General features: G+C 32.7%; 1 protein-coding gene across 1 annotated transcript in view; it reads left to right on the top strand.

Annotated features, from left to right (window-relative positions):
- Positions 1–19,250, top strand: part of LOC115239216 (ankyrin-2-like) — a 45,101-nt gene that overhangs the window by 6,049 nt on the left and 19,802 nt on the right. The window contains exons 5-21 of the mRNA XM_029813614.1: positions 129–284; positions 386–514; positions 1,005–1,202; positions 2,163–2,459; positions 3,051–3,248; positions 4,652–4,798; positions 6,142–6,291; positions 6,647–6,787; positions 6,928–7,083; positions 7,886–8,182; positions 8,911–9,094; positions 9,174–9,293; positions 10,273–10,360; positions 10,542–10,559; positions 10,644–10,868; positions 10,990–11,135; positions 18,463–18,660. Of these exons, the coding sequence (XP_029669474.1) occupies positions 129–284; positions 386–514; positions 1,005–1,202; positions 2,163–2,459; positions 3,051–3,248; positions 4,652–4,798; positions 6,142–6,291; positions 6,647–6,787; positions 6,928–7,083; positions 7,886–8,182; positions 8,911–9,094; positions 9,174–9,293; positions 10,273–10,360; positions 10,542–10,559; positions 10,644–10,868; positions 10,990–11,135; positions 18,463–18,660 (2,848 nt within the window). The remainder of the gene's footprint in view (positions 1–128; positions 285–385; positions 515–1,004; positions 1,203–2,162; positions 2,460–3,050; positions 3,249–4,651; positions 4,799–6,141; positions 6,292–6,646; positions 6,788–6,927; positions 7,084–7,885; positions 8,183–8,910; positions 9,095–9,173; positions 9,294–10,272; positions 10,361–10,541; positions 10,560–10,643; positions 10,869–10,989; positions 11,136–18,462; positions 18,661–19,250) is intronic.

Here is a 19,250-nt window from a genome sequence, read left to right as displayed (position 1 = left end):
ATATATATATATATATATGATATATGTAATTATATGTAGAAATTAATATAAAATTATTATAAAAAATTCCGAATCTTTAAACTTCTATATTGGAAGACGCAAATAAAACAATTCGGATATTTTCTTAGGATGGTTTTACACCGCTTGCCGTGGCGATGCAGCAAGGTCACGACAAGGTGGTTAGCGTGCTCCTGGAAAATGACTCCAAAGGCAAGGTCAGATTGCCGGCCCTTCATATTGCTGCTAAGAAAGACGATTGCAAAGCCGCCGACTTGCTCTTGCAGGTAAACCTTCGCTGAATCTTCGTATTAAAAATTAATCGGTATGTGAAATAATTGAGTAAATTAAAATACGGCGTTCTTTTTTTTATAATGCCATCGAATAGAACGACCATAAGCCCGACGTGACATCGAAGAGTGGCTTCACCCCTCTTCACATCGCCGCTCATTATGGGAACGAGGAAATAGCGCGGTTATTAATAAAACGAGGAGCCGATGTAAATTACTTAGCTAAGGTAAGGTACATCCGGTGATCTTTAAAAATAATTGAATAGGTCAATTTATAAAAATAACTCGAAATTTAAATTTTTGAAAATGAAGACAGCTAATACATAATATACATCTGAAGAGAATGTATAATTATAATCTAGGTGAAAACGATGCGAGATTATATGTCGCGTTTAATGATGAATAAATTGTTTTTTATAATTTAGAAATAACTGCTTTGAATATTTTCTAAACGGTTTTAATCTTCAGACAAAGTGTCTGCAGCTTTTTTTGCAGACGCACTCTTCTGAATTTTCGGAAAAACGACTCCGATGATTAAAACGGATCGTCTGAAATTTTTCTCAGACATCTGTCAGATCTGAAAATTCAGAAAAAAATGTCTGAATTTTTAGAAAATTTTTTACAGCGCAGCAATCGGTATTTTTACATAGCGTGTTTTAATCTTATGATTCGATATTTTTTAGATCGGTGTAATATGTATTCTCTTTTTTTTTTCAGCACAACATAAGCCCGCTACACGTGGCGGCAAAGTGGGGCAAGAACAATATGGTTAAGATACTGTTGGAGAACTCGGCGCAAATCGACGCTAAAACCAGGGATGGCCTGACTCCGCTTCATTGTGCAGCGCGATCGGGACACGAGCAAGTCGTCAGTACGTTACTCGAAAATTCAGCGCCGATCAGTGCGCGTACTAAGGTACGTTTTAGCATATAATTGATCAATCGATGCACTTCAAATTATTTAAAAAATAAAAAAACGAGAGGAAAAACGAGCTAAGACTCGAGCGCAAATATAATTATCTTCATAAAAAATTCTGTAATTAAAAACATTTCGATTTCTTTCCGGCCCCCATCTTCAATAGCTATTAACAAATTAAATCGATTTGATTTACGTGAAAGTTCGAAAAGAAACTGAAATATATTTAATTAAAGAAAAATTCACATTCTCTTTCCCGTTTTCTTTCTTGTTTTTTATATTATTTATTAAAGCCCCTTTTCTTATTTCTATTGTCAAGTAATTTTTCTTGCAGTCTTTTATCTCGTTACTTTTACGTTTGACATTTAAATAAATTATGGAAAAAAATGCTGTTAAAAAATTGAAATCTAAAGAGTGAGAGAGTTTTTAAGACTAGGATTATATAAAATTATATTTACAAAGTTGCGGCTCTGAATTAGGGCTGTTACTTTTGACGACTTTGAAGAATATATTTGTGCAAATGGAGAATTCATTCAGGAAACGCTAAAAATATTGTAAATAAAAGGAATTAATTAATATATATGCTCAAAAAATATGTAATTATTCAACATTAATTATTGCAACATTAGGAATTTTATTCGAATTTTATCTTGTAATTTTATAAATATGTACCTTGATAGTAATTGCGGTACTATTATATTAAATTACTATTATATTAAATTAATAATTGTATAATTTTGATTCTTCGAAGCGTCGAAGATTTTAGTGTCGAAGCTTCGAATGTCGAAGCCTTCGAAACAAATTACCAGCCCTATTGTGAATATTTTTATAATCGTTAAAATATTCTAATTCTCTGTAATTTGATGATCAATGTGTTTTCAATCTTGATTCTATAAGTATACTTTTCGCGACCTGTGCTTTTGTTTTAAATTAATAATCAAACTGATTCTTTTCGCGCAGAATGGGCTCGCACCCCTACACATGGCCTCTCAAGGGGACCACGTGGACGCTGCGAGGGTGCTGTTGTACCATCGCGCGCCGGTGGACGAGGTAACCATCGACTACCTGACCTCGCTCCACGTCGCCGCGCACTGCGGTCATGTGAGGGTCGCCAAATTGCTGCTCGATCGAAAAGCCGATCCGAATGCGAGGGCTCTGAACGGCTTCACGCCCCTCCATATCGCCTGCAAGAAAAATCGCATCAAGGTCGTGGAGCTGCTGCTGAAGCATGGGGCGTCCATCGAGTCGACTACCGAGGTAATCCCGTCCCTTCCAATTTGCACTCGAATCAAGCATCTCGCAATCGAATCATGTCTCCATAAATGTCTCCTCGCATCTGTAAATCACGAATGTTTTCACACAGTGTCAATAGTTCAACGTTCGATGGAATATTACGATCGTGATATCGATCGCAAAAAAAAGAAAAGAAAAAAATTGCACAGAAATGATCGTTTTCCGCGCGCGCGGAGATATATATATTAAAAAGGAGTACAATTAAAAAATCACATTGAAATGTGTTGCACAATTAATGGTAATTAACGTATTAGATATTAAGAATGAAAGAGATCTCGTTCTTCGCCCCTAATAAATATTAAACATCGATTTGATTAATTTCAAAGACTGGTTAAAGGGTCGTGCGTTACTAGATAAAACTGACGAAGATCAATCAACGTAATTCTGTATCACGATCATTTTTATGTATTTGTTCATGTCGTTGTCACAATTGTTCCGAGAGACACTGATCGTCTGAAACGAGAATACAGGATCGATCGGGAATTAATAAAATTCTGGAGTCATCATCGAAGTCGGAATAAATATTAATAGACAAAATATACATGTGTTTTGCAGTCCGGACTGACTCCATTACATGTGGCCAGTTTTATGGGATGTATGAATATCGTGATATTCCTACTGCAGCATGAGGCCAATCCCGACGTGCCAACTGTCAGGGGCGAAACACCCCTGCATCTGGCAGCTAGAGCTAATCAAACAGACATTATTCGAATTTTGCTAAGAAATGGTGCCAAAGTCGATGCTCGTGCAAGGGTAAGTAAAGCGTGTTGCATCCCGAAAGATCAACTCCAACCTTTTTCCCCCTCCTCCCTCTCTCCCTTCTCTTTGCCGCTTTATCGAGCCAGAGAAGAATAGAGCTTGCTTGACGACAGTGCGAAGTATTGTACCTGTCTCGAACGCAGAAAGAAGAAATTAGAATTTAGAAAGTCATATACATACAAATGATCACTCATACGCACTCCTTTTTAAATTACAAAAGCATGAGCCATTAACCAGTCTCATATATCGACATTTAAATCGTCTTTTACTAGTGATTTGTAATCGAAGTGTGTGATTTTCCACTTGCAAGTAAGACGAATCTAACATCTCATATCTTTTTCTTCACGCTTTCTTCTTTAGTCACATGACTCTTTAAGGCACGAACAACATTTTACTATTCTACTCAAAAATTTGTCTATTTAATTAAACTCTTATTTACGTATAATGGTAAAAATTAATTTATATTTATCTAAAAAAATCTCTCTGAATAAAATTTAATACAGAAATTATTAAAGAAACAGAAATAAATTTTAACTTGTATAAAATTAAATAAATTTATTAAATAAAATAATAGAAATAAATTTGTAGAAAATTTTTATTAAATTTTTATTTGCGTATAATGGTAGAAATTAATTTATATATATTGCTTTATTTAAAAAAAAATTTTTCTGAATAAAATTTCATATCGAAATTATTAAATAAAAAAATTGAAATAAATTGTAATTTGTAGGAAAGCGTGAGAAGGTGCGATTAGAAAATTTGGAGTTACAGAGTAAGCGATGTTAACTCTTCAAGGCACAGAATTTTTCTAATTATACAAGAAGTTATAATTAACATGACATACAAAATAATTTTTGTAAAAAAACGTATAACAAATATATATAATATATATGTTCTTTTTGTCATTTAGGGCCGGTTGTTCCAACTTCTTGATAGATTTATCTGTCAATCACCCATTAGATAAATATCAATAATTGTTGTTTCATCTATTGTAAAGTTTATCTATGGGTTAAATTGTTATTATCAAAAGGTAATTCTATTCTTTATTCCAATCATCGTATTAAGGTCTCTATTTATACTGATATTTATCTAATGGGTGATTGACGGGTAAATCTATCAAGAAGTTGGAACAACCGGCCCTAAATGACAAAAAGAACATATATATTATATATATTTGTTATACGTTTTTTTACAAAAATTATTTTGTATGTCATGTTAATTATAACTTCTTGTATAATTAGAAAAATTCTGTGCCTTGAAGAGTTAACATCGCTTACTCTGTAACTCCAAATTTTCTAATCGCACCTTCTCACGCTTTCATTTGACCGCTTCGCAAACGAAATTTTGTCGAATACTTTCTTTTTTTTTTAAATATTGTTATCGTCGTTATTTTATAGGAGCAGCAGACGCCGCTTCATATCGCGTCCCGATTAGGGAATATCGACATCGTTATGCTGCTACTGCAACACGGCGCAGCTGTGGACACCGCTACGAAAGATATGTACACGGCCCTTCATATCGCGGCGAAGGAAGGTCAAGAGGAGGTAATGTACAAAGAGTGCGCACAGATCGCGGATTACATCGCCATGCAAAACAGAGTGTACCTGTTTTGGAGCCGGCAACGCGAGTACCTTATTTAGGATGACGGAGTCGAGCAAGCTGCAAAAAAAATATGTTATCTGATCTACCACTTGTCCACACGCATCGTTTTAAAAATCGATCGTCGATTCATCTATCTCGCACATTTTTACCTCTTCCATTGATGGACTTTTGTTTACCTTTGATTATATATATATATATATTTTATGTTATGTCACGTTTATTCCGCATTATCTCATGTATTCGTTATGTAATAAACTTTTTCGTTACATTGTTTTCATTCTCTTTATGTTACCTTATTTCTTCGTTTCTTCTTTTTTTTCACGCATATATACGGATAATTTTTCATACCTCGCCGAAAATGTTCTAAAAATGCATGCATCCTCCCGCTCATCTTATCATCATTTCCTCCTTTTCTCTCCTTTTTTTGGGAGCTTTCCAGCAAGAAAATACGGATAGACACAATGTCACGTAATTGGCTATTAAATAGAGAATTTTTAAAGACCCTAAAATTCTTTCTATTTGACAGCTAATCATATGATATTGTGTTTATGTGTGTTTCTTGCTGGAAAGTTCCCTTTATCAGGCAATCTCGTTATACGTGAAGGTATAGCCAGATCATGGACGTATAATTTCACCCTGTGACATTTGGCAATCGTTTTATTGCTCCGAGGTGCGATATCGATTGTCAAGCGCTGCGTCAAGCGAAACGTGTCCATGTTCCCTTTATGTATATTTCTGTGCGTCTCATAAATAATTTACTTACACTTTCGTAGAGTTTCCTCCCTTAAGGACGTTATCAAAGTCATTAAACGAGTGTTAACTTAGCCCCGATATATCAATTTGTATAAGACTCGTTATTATTTTGTGTGTCATGTCGCTCGGATACACGAATACATCGATTTTTTACAAATCCCTCTTTTCTAATGGAAATTTGTCTTGCAGAAGGTAACATTTTTGCTAAGCTTGGAGAGATTATTTCGAAATTATTTGCGTAACATTATTTCGAATTTTTTGTATATTTTAATATGCAATATAGAGAATTTACTTAATATAAAAATATCAAATATTAATCCTTTTTTATTGTAAAAATATTAATATTTATTATGAAATATTTAAATTATTTAAAATTCTTTTTTATTGATATACTTAAAAATATTCAAGAATCTGTGTCGTTGAAATAGTTAAAAGAGAAGTCTCTATCTTTGTCTCGTATTGCGAAAAAAATGAATAAGTAAAGATACAGAAAGCATTTTTTTCCGTAACGCAAAATTTTTCTGACAAACAGGTGGCGGCAATTCTCGTGGAGAACAATGCTTCTCTCAAGGCTGCAACGAAAAACGGCTTCACACCTTTACATATCGCGGCTAAATACGGAAATATGAACGTCGCAAATATACTCTTGCAAAAACAAAGTAAACTTGATGTCCAGGGAAAGGTTCGTGCGCGTCTGTAAATTATATCGAGTTGTGTAAAAAAAGTAAAAAAAATTCACATATTTAGGCGAGAGAACTTTCTTATATTTTCTCCTAACAAATCTTCTAAGATTTGAAACATATCGCTAATTTTAGAGAGATACTCCGATCTTCCGAATTTTCTGAGCGAAAAAATTAAAATGGTTTTCGCGCAAAGAAATTCAAAGAAATTGAAGACTAAGTGTTACTTTCTTTTAATTCTTTACCTAAAAATCGAAAAAAAATATTTTTACACAACGTAATATTTTGTGCCTTGTCAATTATCTTTCGGCTTTCAAACGAATTAGGTGGAATTATACAGAATGTTTGATATTTCAGAACGATATCACGCCTTTGCATTTGGCGTGCCATTACGATCATCCTAACGTTGCGAATCTCTTGTTAGAAAAGGGAGCGTCATCCCATCTTGCCACGCAAAACGGACATACTCCGCTACATATCGCCGCTCGTAAAAATCAGGTAAATCAATTAACGAAATTGTAATGGATTTTATAAAATAATGTTGGTAACACGCGAGTAAAGAAATGCTTTTGCACGGTGTATCTGATATCAATTCCGAGTAACCATTTCGCGAAAACGACGTCTTTCATGGCGGCCAGATGGATATCGCTTCCACTCTTTTGGAAAACGGAGCAAACACGAACGCGGAATCCAAAGCAGGTTTCACCCCGTTGCATCTAAGCGCGCAGAAGGGCCATTACGATATGACGAACTTGTTAATTGAACACGGTGCCGATCCCAATCACAAAGCCAAGGTAATAACCAATCATTTTTCTACAAACTTTATATAAGTTTCAAATTTTATATTTTTGAAAAATTGATCGAAATTACAATATTAAAAATAAAATTTTTTCGATCAAATAAATACATTTTGTTAATTTTGATTTTCTTACTTAAATAAATAAATATTTTGTTTACAATGTCTTTTTGTTTTATTAAATAAATTATTATTTGCATGTAATAAAAATGATAATTTTTAAAATACAATATTTAAAATTTTAATATAAAAGATATTGATTTAAAGATATTTAAAATGAAAAAAATCTGTTTTAAAACAAGCAGCCAAAAATTTAAAAATATGTTTTTCTTTTAAAGCAATAATTTAGTATAAAGATAAAACAAATTCTTTTTTCATTTGCAAATAAATTTGCTTTCATTTTATATTTTACTAATTCAAATATATTTGCTGCTTGATTGAAATAACTAATTTCTTTGCAAGTATTTAAATAAATAATTTTTTCAAATAAAAAATTATTTTGTTTAGATTTTATTTAGACCTTTTTTTTTCAGTGTACGTGCGCGATTTTTTGTTTAATCATTATTCACTGTCGCAAAAATTATGAATTTTTTGTAACTTGGGTTTTTTCTAATGAATTTTACTCCCTGAATCATTTTCGACTTAAAATTTTTCTACTTTTCTATCACAATATATTTAAATAACTTCCGGTATCAATTTTGATACCGAATTCACGATAGTGTGTCTTTTGATACTCATTCTATGCAACGCGAAATGTAACGAACGACAATAGATACTTATCGTCTTCTTATCTGGATCAGAACGGTCTCACGGCGTTGCATCTATGTGCGCAAGAGGATTTCATTAGAGTGGCCTCTATCCTGGTGAAGAACGGGGCCAACGTCGAGAGCCAGACAGAGACTGGTTATAGACCGATACATGTGGCCGCGCACTTTGGGAATCTATCGATGATACGCTTTCTGCTGAAACATAACGCCGAAATAGACGTCAGAACTAATCAGAATTACACTTCGCTTCATCAGGCCGCCCAACAGGGTCACGCTCATATCGTTTCCGCTTTGCTGGAGGGAAATGCTTCACATAAAGCGCGCACTAACGTAAGCGACTATTGCTATAAATGGCTACATAACAATACGTATAATAATATTTATTAATGCGTTAATTTGATTAGATTTGTAATATAATATAACATTAAAAATTAATTTTTATTGAATAATATTAATAAATTGACTGTCGTTTTAAGTGAAAACATTGCATAAACATAGTTTAGAAATTTCTCTTACCTACCAATCATGAGTATATTTTCCAATGAAGAATATGCCGATATTAATTGGTCCAATAAATTGGCCTGCAAGATCTCCCGATCTATCTCCTCTGGATTATTTTTTGTGAAGGCACATGAAATCTCTAGTCTATCTTTTTGACTTAGAATGACAAAAAGAATACACAGTTTCAGTGTGGACATCACGTTGCGGGACACCCTGTATATAATATAATATAATTATAATTAAAATAATTATTAAAATAGTATTTTTAAAATATTATAAAACTCTTTAATATTATAAAACTCTTTTTTATAATAATTAACTGAACATCTCTCTCTCCCTCTCTCTCTCTCTCTTTCTCTTTCTCTCTTATCTTCTTAAAATATTATACTTAATTATATATTATATATCTTCTCTTGAAATGTTATATTTAAAATATTATTATATTTTATAATATGAAATATTATAAAATATTATTTTATATATATTACAAAATATCGTAAAAAGATATATAATTTTCTGCAGTATTTGATATATTCACGAAACTCTTATCATTGTAGGATGGTTTAACGGCACTGAATATAGCACAAAAATTAGGATATATTTCTGTGATGGAAGTGCTAAAAGGATTGCCCTACGACAGTGCAACTCCGGATAACAAAAACTGGGAGGAGAAGTACAAAGTGATAGCTCCCGAGAGCTTGCAGGAAACGAGTTTTATGTCCGATTCGGATGACGAGGGAGGTATGTGTGCGCACGGATATAAAGTAATACTAACGCAAAATAATGAAATTGTTTGCAAAAAAGAGCCTTCGTTTTTCAGGTTCTGACGCGTTAATTAGCGAGCAGCCTTATAGGTATCTCACGGCGGATCTGATGAAGAGTCTGAGGGATGATTCGTTGCCTATTGATGTTACTAGGGATGACCCGGTACATAGACAGGGTAAGAATTGCGCATTTTTAACTAAAAACAAGATGAAAATTGTGCGAATTAGAAATTTGCACATTGTACTTCTTCATCATTTTATTTCGCTCACAAAGCTTAAGCTCTTTAAAGCAGCGGGTTTTTCAATTTTGGCTTCCTCATAGAAGAAAATATTTCAAAATTTGCGGAAGTTACAGTGTGTACAGATATTTATCAAAAAACTCAAAATTTTATAAAAAATAAACCCTTTTACCGATCCTCACCAAATTCAATACCAACCATCCATTAATGATACTATATTTATTTTAAAAAGTTTATCCCAATATCTCAAAAATTGCGGAAGTTAGAAGTTGTACAATGTACATTCCGTACACACACACACAGGCGCGCACGCACACACACACACACACACACACAGGCACACGCACACACACGGGCACACACGGGCACACACGGGCACACACGGGCACACACGGGCACACACGGGCACACACGGGCACACACGGGCACACACGGGCACACACGGGCACACACGGGCACACACGGGCACACACGGGCACACACGGGCACACACGGGCACACACGGGCACACACACACACACACAAACAGACATTTAAAAAAAATACGATTTTTTGATGTTTTGAAACATTTTAAACACATTGGCATAAAAAACTGTAAAACAAATTTTGTCACGAAAACAAAACTTTTTTTATGAGAAAACAAAATTGCTTATTTTGAAAACAAAATATTATAGATGAAATAGCTTCACACACACAAATTAATCCACGATTTTAATAAGATTTTATTTTTTTCAAGATGAATGACTAAAACTTCATTCTCATCTCATATCTTTGTAACGTGTTGTAATATTTCTTATGTGTTTTAGTTCTATTCAAATAAAATAATATTATATAGAGATAGCTCTAAAATGAAAAATAACTGGGCTCCAAAAAGTTAATGCGTAGTTAATGAGTTTCATAATTATTTTTCTTTTAGTTACTAAAGAAGAGAAGCAACAATTCGTGCAAAGCAATAATTACTGTTTAGCAGAAAATTTTGATAGCACCGACGGTGTCAATCTAGGGTGAGTGTCGATTATCCTCCCTTTATCCTTACTTTACAAAATAATGTATAATCATATATTTTTAGTACGTTACTTTTTTGCAAAACTTTATGAATTATATTTATAATAATTAAATAAATTGATATTCAGAAATTTCCACTCTCTTAGATTTTATATAAAAGTGTATGTTCTTTTTTCGCAGGAAACTGCATTTTCGATCGTAAGTATGAAACTAAGTTTACGTAAAGACAGAAAAGAAATACAGACGAATAAAAGAGTGTTATAAAAAAATCTGCGTTTACAGATTTTTAATAAGCTTTCTGGTGGACGCGCGTGGTGGTACCATGAAAGGATGCAGACACAGCGGTGTCCGCATCATTATACCGCCTCGAAGAGCGACGATGCCGATCCGTGTAACGTGTAGACTAGTAAAGCTAAACAAGGTGGCGAATCCGCCCCCTTTGATGGAAGGGGAAGCCCTTGCTACGCGAATTATCGAGATGGGTCCGGTGGGGGCGAGATTTTTAGGGTAAGCTTAAAATTAAGAACTCTATAAAATATATATGTTTTGTATATACTGGGAATAATAATATAGATTCTATTTTTTTCGTACGTGTTCGATTTTTTGCACGGAGATAAATTGATTTCAGACCCGTCTTAATCGACATACCGAATTTTGCGTCCGTTCGCGGAAAAGAAAGGGAAATTATTATCCTGCGGAGCGAGAATGGGGAAACATGGAAGGAGCACGATAACTCTGCGGATAATGATGATACTCTCCTCAATACGCCTTATGGTACATAATTCTTAAAAATCAATATCTATTACCGTCACATTTTTATATTTTTTATATTATAAAAATTTTTTTTAGTTTAACTTACAAATGGTTAAGCAATGAGTTTATGTTAATGTAGCAAAATAAGTCTTGTGGGAATTTTACCAAAAATATCATAAAACAACATTGAATGAATACACATTTTTAGTAATTGACTTTATAAAGAATGATGAAATGAATAAATCATATCGAAGCACGTCTATAATGTCCACAAACATTTTGTGTATTTGGAATTACTCGCAACTTTTGGTTCTGGAAATGTGAATATTTATTTATATTTTATATATAAATGTAATTAATGCGCAATTATATTTTTAGTTTACTTACAAATGGCTAAGCAATGAGTTGCATGTTTATATTAATGTAATAAAACAAATCTTGGGGGACCTATCAAAAATATTACATATACAATTGAATTAAAAGCGAGTTAGAGCCTGAAATAGAAATGTTAAGCATTAGTTAAAGACGAGAAATAAGATAATAATTTTGTTTATAAATTATATATAACAAAGGTTATTTATTTTCTTGGACTAAATACTTTGAGGTCAAGATTTAATCTATTTAACTTTTTTTAATATAATGGTTGAACTCATTTTTTTAAAGCAATGAGAAACGTGAACGTAGAAATTGATGGTTTATTCGGATAGAGCTGCCTTTTGCAATATAATGTTATCGGAGAGCATTAGAATATCTATCATCGACAAAAAGTAGTTCAAATTTGAATCTAAATGAGGAGGAAAAATCGGTTAATGATGCTAAATTGCAGATTTTATTAGAGGATCGTATAAAAGTTTATAATAATTTGCGTTGGCAGCTGCGTTGATTAAAACAAAAACCTACGATGCAGCTTTAGAAAATGTGAAACATGTTTCGAGATATCAATCACAAAATGTTAAGACACTATTTAGGAAAGGTATTGCAAAAATCCTAATCTTTTTATTTAATCTTTTTTTTAAATAAGTTACATATATTCTTGATTTATTTTTTACATATGGAAAATTCAAATATGTGTGTATACAGGGTGGTCCTCGTAACGGTCGCCACGATTTTTAAGGCACTTACAATAATCTGACATAAAAAAGTCATAAACAGAAATTTATCAGTTTCTAACCGGCAACAAATTGCAAGAATAAAAATTGACCAAACATTTTTTTTCCATAAAAAAAGCAAGGTCACCTTTAATTTTTTAAATGGAACTGCCTACTTTTTATTGCATATTCTTGTAGCTTATCTCGAGAGCTTTTCAAAACACTATAATAAAGTATTTTTTCATTAAGTACTTTTTGAATTATTTTATATTTTAATCTGACATATTTTGATAAAAAAATTAAAATATCTCGTAAAATATTTAGTTTTCAATAATCTTACCGTAACACTTTTATGTACAGAATAATGAGACAAATCAATTAATTTAAAAAAAAACGAATAATTGTTTAAAAAAATACATTATAAATAATTACATACTTTTTCTTAAAAACAATTAATTTTTTTTACTAATTGATTTGTCTCATTATTCTGTACATAAAAGTATTACGGAAAGATTATCGAAAACTAAATATTTTACGAGATATTTTAATTTTTATATCAAAATATGTCAGAATAAAATATAAAATAACCCAAAAAGTATTAATGAAAAAATACTTTATCATAGTGTTTTGGAAAGCTCTCAAGATGGGCTACAAGAAAGAGAGGGAGAGGGAGAGAGAGAGAGAGAGAGAAAGAGAGATTGCATAAGCTCTTGCATATTCCCCTTTGTGTCTCAATATTGTTCCTACGATACGCACAATATATGTACACATCTATTTGTATTGTTCCTACAATACACACAATATACACACATATTTGAATTTTCCATATGTAAAATATAAATCAAGAATATACGTAACTTATTTAAAAAAAAAATAAATAATAAGATTAGGATTTTTGTAATACCTTTCCTAAATAGTGCCTTCACATTTTGTGATTGATATCTCAAAACATGTTTTACATTTTCTAATGCTGCATCGTAGGCTTCTGTTTTAATCAACGCACCTGCCAAATTTTTTTAAATTTTTGTACCATCCTCTAATAAAATCTGCAGTTTAGCATCATTAACCGACTTTTCCTCCTCGTTTTGATTTAACTAATCTTTAATTATATTTGTCGATGACAAATATTCTAATACTCTTCGATAACATTATATTGGAAAAGGCAGCTCCATCCAAATAAATCATCAATTTGCATTGTTCACGTTTCTTATTGCTTAAAAAAAATAAGTTTAATCATTATCCAAGAAAATAAATAATCTTTATTATATAATTTATAAACAAAATTATTACCATATTTCTGTTCTTTGACTAATGCTTTCTATTTCAAGCTCTAACTCTGATGCTTTCAATTCCATTGTATATAATATTTTTTATATAATTCCCACAAGATTTGTTTTGTTATATTAACGTAAATATGCAACTCATTGCTTAGCCATTTGTAAATGTTCTAAAAATATTAATTACACAGTAATTACATTTATAAATAAAATATAAATAAACATTCACATATTTCCAGAACCAAAAGTTGCGAATAATTCCAGATCCGCAAAATGTTTGTGGACACTATAGAAGTGCTTCGATATGATTTTATCATTTCATTATTCCTTATGAAGTCAATTAATAAAAATGTGTATTCAATGTTGTTGTTTCTATAATGTTTTTCATAGAACTTTTACCAGATTTATTTTGCTACATTTACATAAATTCATTGCGTAGCCATTTGTAAGTTAACCTCAAAATATTAATTATGTATTAATTACATTTACATATAAAATATAAATAAATATTATATACATGAATGCACGTTCTTGCGTATAATTATTATACCAGCTTATCGAAAACATGGCCAGCCAAAATCTCCAAATATTTCTTCAATGCCTCCATAATCATTTTCAAACAATCTAGTTATCACAAATATGTTAATTGATAATGCACAGATTCAAGCAGATTGCGTGTAAAGCATTTGTTCAATTTCGCTAATATAACTTAACTTTGTTCAATACGATTAAAAGAAATCACTTCTCTTCCTTGCACTATTCCGTGTTAATAATTTCTTTTCACTTTATCACTTTTCTTTCTTGTGTTGCACTATTCCGCAATATTCTCATAACTGTTAATCACTTTTCTCTTTTCTTCTTGTCGTATTATACTCCGCGCGTACTCTTATAAAATAGAAACATTATTATTATCTCACACGTATGTACACGCATCCACATATGATCTTGTCTCTTAAAACATTCTGCGCATTCAAGCAAATAATCGTACATGAGCGATGTGAACGCCGCTTGAGGGACAAAATCGCTTTGCGTGTGTGCGTGTGAACATACGTACGTGAGTCTGAAACTTATTCTGAAAACCAAAAGTGTCACAATTCTAGTATACGATTATCATTCCTCAGGATTGACTGCACTTTCCACTTTATCACTTTTCTTCCTTGTATTGCACTATTCCGCGATATTCTCATAATTATTAATCATTATTACTTTTCTTCTTGTCATATTATACTCCGTGCGTACTCTTCTAAAATATAAACATCTCACACATACGTACACACATCCACATATGATCTTGTCTCTCAAAACGTTTTGCACACTCAAGCGAATAATCGTATATGAGCAATGTGAACGCCGCTTGAGGGATAAAATCACTTTGCGTGTATGCGTGTGAACATACGTACGTGAGTCTGAAACTTATTCTGAAAACCAAAAGTGTCACAATTCTAGTATACGATTATCATTCCTCAGGATTGACTGCACCAATCTTATTCAAACTGGTCGCAATCGAAAGCTTGCATCCACATTATATAATAAAAGTGCCGTTAGAGTTTTAATTACGGCTTTAGTTCCTGAGGAATTTTAATCGAAAGTTTATTAGACGTAAAACTCCGGATAAGCTACTTGATAGCGCCGCGGCTCCTGTACATACATAGACAAAATCAGACAAGCCGGAAGGAATTTTTTTATATACTTGGCGTCGCGACGCTACCGCGTCGCTTGATAATGAAAACACATATTTATGTCTCGTCTACAGCTACACAGGCAACACACGCTACTCTACCTGGGATACTGTTATTAGGCGGGGTAGACCCCAATAACTGACCCAGTCCAAATCTCGAGCTCTTCCTTTTCAAGATGGGCGCGGAATATTGTCGGCTGTACACCTTTTCCTTTTCTGCGTGAAAGATGCGGAAAACAAAAGAAAAAAAATAACACATAGTGTACGACATAGTCTGTGGAGTGCGCGAAAAGGCGATAAAAGGAATTTATAAAGCACAGGAACGCTTATGTATTGTATACCTTGTTTAGTGTCTTGTCGAGGTATCATCGATGCGGGCGCGGACATTGTACGCTTATATGGCCATTTTGTGCCAAAACTTGCGCTCAGCGTTTTTACAGAGCTTGTCCCGCTACCATCAGATTGAGATAGCGCTTCGTGGGCACGATGCAATTTTTTCATGAACACTTCGCTATTCAAATCTGTGTTTTTTAGATCTACGGCGCAAAGGAAAGCTTAATCAAAGATGATAATATTTGATGCAAATACACATAAAATCATGGTTCTTTAAAAAACTCTATAAAAAACTGCAACATACATCTCTCTATCCTCTCTTCCTAATGCTATAATGATACTAACCGCGCAAATAAGCTATATCTCCCGATTTCTCCAAACTGATTTGGGCTTCGAGGAATAATGTGTCAAATCGATTTAAGAAAAATTCCCAGGTCAATATACGCCGATCACTAAGACTATTGTGTAGCTGGTAAAGCGATTGTAATACCATCGGCCGATCTACGATTACGGAATCGAATTGTGTCTCCAGACATAAAATTAACGACTAAAATCATTATAAGTAATATAATTTAAATACAATTAGATTCATTACGCTAAAGCCAAACATTTGTAACAATAGAGATCTCTCAAACAAATTAATCGATTCTTTAACATTAAAAATATGTAATAGATTTAAATATGTGATATATGTATATAATATAAAAATTTGTCTTATTTAATATTGATAAATTAGATATTTTGAAGCATACATAAATTTAAAGGTGATAAGATTTACCCTAATTGCTGCATCATGAATAGTTCCGAGATATAAAGTTGCACGCTGTGCAACATACACATTATTGTCGTCCATACTTGTAATCAAGTAACAAAAAGCATTTGCTAATGCAGCTTGAAGACTCAATATGTTCCGTAATGGCGTTGAGTCCATAAATCTTGCAATTAATGTAACACGCTCAACTGAAAAAAAGAAAATACACACACACATATATATTTTTTCATTATTTATAATGATGAAAAGATAGCAAAGACCAATTTATTATTCTAAATTATGTACATGATTACCTGCGACGAATCTAACGCGCCAATCAGAATTGTGAAATTCTTCTTGTACAAGCCGCCAAAAAGTATCAGTACCACAAGGTAATGTCACACAATGTAATAATAATGGAACAGTCACTTGTGCTATATGTGAATACTCTGCATTTAGGAGCTCCCATAAACTATATAACAATAAAAAGATTGAAAGAGCTGAAACACACAATTCTCACGCGCGTATCTTTCCGTCATTAGCTACTTCTGCGAGAAATGTAACATTTCAAATATAACACATATATAAAATAAAATACGCTACTTTTTTATTAACAAGTTTTCCTGGCACCATATAAAGAATCCTTGATGATCCTTCACTGCCATGTTAAACGCATCACCGTATAAGCACATTACGTTCAAGCATTGCAACATATAGTAAAGAATGTCAGGTTTGTCGATCGTCATTATCTCCTGTAAATAAAATTTTTATACAAAATTAATTTTTTTTTTAATTTTACACTTTTTGTTAATTAGTCTTGTGTATGGCTGATGTAATAGAATTTATTCTTGTAATTTATTTATGATTGTAGGACTATTGTAATTGTGATCAAACTTTTTAAGTACATGTAGGATTTAAAACATAATTATCGAGTGAATACATAAGCAGAACTGTCTATGCAAACAATACAGTCCCATTTTTACTTTATAATACAATATATTACCTTCAATAGTTTATGAATATATTGAAGTTGTTCCGGCAATTCTTCTATCGTAAAACGAAACTTCCCTACAGAGGTATGCCAAAAATCATCTAAATCAGCTTCTGGACTTAAGTTCACAGGCTCATCGTTTTCGCCAATCAAATGAGGTTTTGCCACGCTTACCGTTGCAGTAGCTAAAAGCAAGTATACTTATATGCTTATTTATATAAATAAAAATTACTATTAAATATATAATTAATTAAAAAGATGCGATATAAAATATTGTCCTACCAACATCAGTTTCTGATAACGTAACCGTCCTCGCGACAGCGGACATGACCTTTTCTGTTGGCATTATAGCTGCAAGATCTAGTTGTTCCGAAACTGTCTCTACTGTGGCTGTCATAATCTGTTCGAAAAACTGACATAAACGATCAAAATAGCTAATTCGGTGACATAGATTAGCCTACCGTGTTTTGTGATCAGGCCATGTCGCAGAAGAAGAGACAAATAGAGAAAGAGAGAAAGGGACAGAGAGAAAAAAGCGCACATACGGACATATATAAACAATTAAAATAGTTTGAGTTTAGCATGCGCTGCTTTATTAATGAAAGATTGTATAATACGCAGCGAGATTACAGAGACAACATAATATTTGCCTTATTGCAAAATAAAATCTTTATTTCCAGTGAAGTCATGGAAATTTAATCCTCAATGAGACCAACATCAAACATGTTATTAGCGTTTGAGTTTGAAGGAAAGTTTGTCATAATTACTGAGAATTTATTTAGTAAGAAACACGTACGTGTGGCATGTGAACTAAAACTCCGCCTACAGAATGCATTTCTGGCATCGGCATGTTGATAACTACATCCGGTTTCGAATCACTCTTTTTCGTCGTTTCCGGTGAGCTCTTACGGCCATGATCTTCCATGGTCTCATCCACAATTGTCTGAAAGATAACAGATATATGACAATATATTAATTTAATTTTTTTCTCCCACTTTTTTTCATTCTATAACGTCAAAATATCCCAAAAATGCCAGAAAACTCCGGAAACTCCGGATAAGCTACTTGATAGCGCCGCGGCTCCTGTACATACATAGACAAAATCAGACAAGCCGGAAGGAATTTTTTGGCGTCGCGAACAATTGCGTAATTGCGTCGCCGTATCGCCAGTGATCACGATCGAACCCAGAAGGCGAAAGTTCCATAAACCGATAACTCTTACGATCCCAGGCCGCAAAGCTGAACTCACGGCCAAATTACTCGGCAATTGCGTCGCCGTATCGCCAGTGATCACGATCGAACCCAGAAGGCGAAAGTTCCATAAACCGATAACTCTTACGATCCCTGTGCCGCAGGCCGCAAACAAGGGGATGATCAATCAGTATGGTGGGGAGACTCCTACGTTGCGTCTTCTATGCAGCATTGCAGGTACTTATGGATTTAAAATTTTAGACAAGTTAGCGAAGAAAATAAAAATATATCTTTCGAATCTTATCAGTAATGTTGCAAGAAAATAATTTGATGATAAAAGAAAAATTACATTTAATTTATAATAAGTAAATTTATTTTTATGATTAGCAAAAAATACTTTCTTTATGTATTACGAAATATAATAATGCTTAAAATCTATTTTTTTTTTGAATGATAGAAACAAAGAGATATAATTGATATTAAATATTATAAAACAAGTAGAGTTGTGCAAATTAAAAACTTGCACATTGCTTCTTCATCATTTTATCTTACAATGCTTAAGCTGCTTTAAGCATGCGGATTTTTCAATTTTTGCTTCCTCATAGAGGAAGCTTTGTGAGCGAAATAAAAATTAAAATAATTTCTTTCACCGATCCTCACTAAATTCAACATCAAACATCCTTTAATAATACTCTATTCATGTAAAAAAATTTAATCGGATATTTCAAATTTTCTGAAAGTTACAGCGTGTAAAGACATTTTTCAAAAAATTCAAAATTTTATAAAAAATAAACCCTTTCATCGATACTCACCAAATTCAATACCAA

Source organism: Formica exsecta, unplaced genomic scaffold (genome assembly GCF_003651465.1).
Source record: "Formica exsecta isolate Colony F162 unplaced genomic scaffold, ASM365146v1 scaffold116, whole genome shotgun sequence".
Taxonomy (NCBI): domain Eukaryota; kingdom Metazoa; phylum Arthropoda; class Insecta; order Hymenoptera; family Formicidae; genus Formica; species Formica exsecta.
This window is presented reverse-complemented; position numbering and strand designations above follow the sequence as displayed.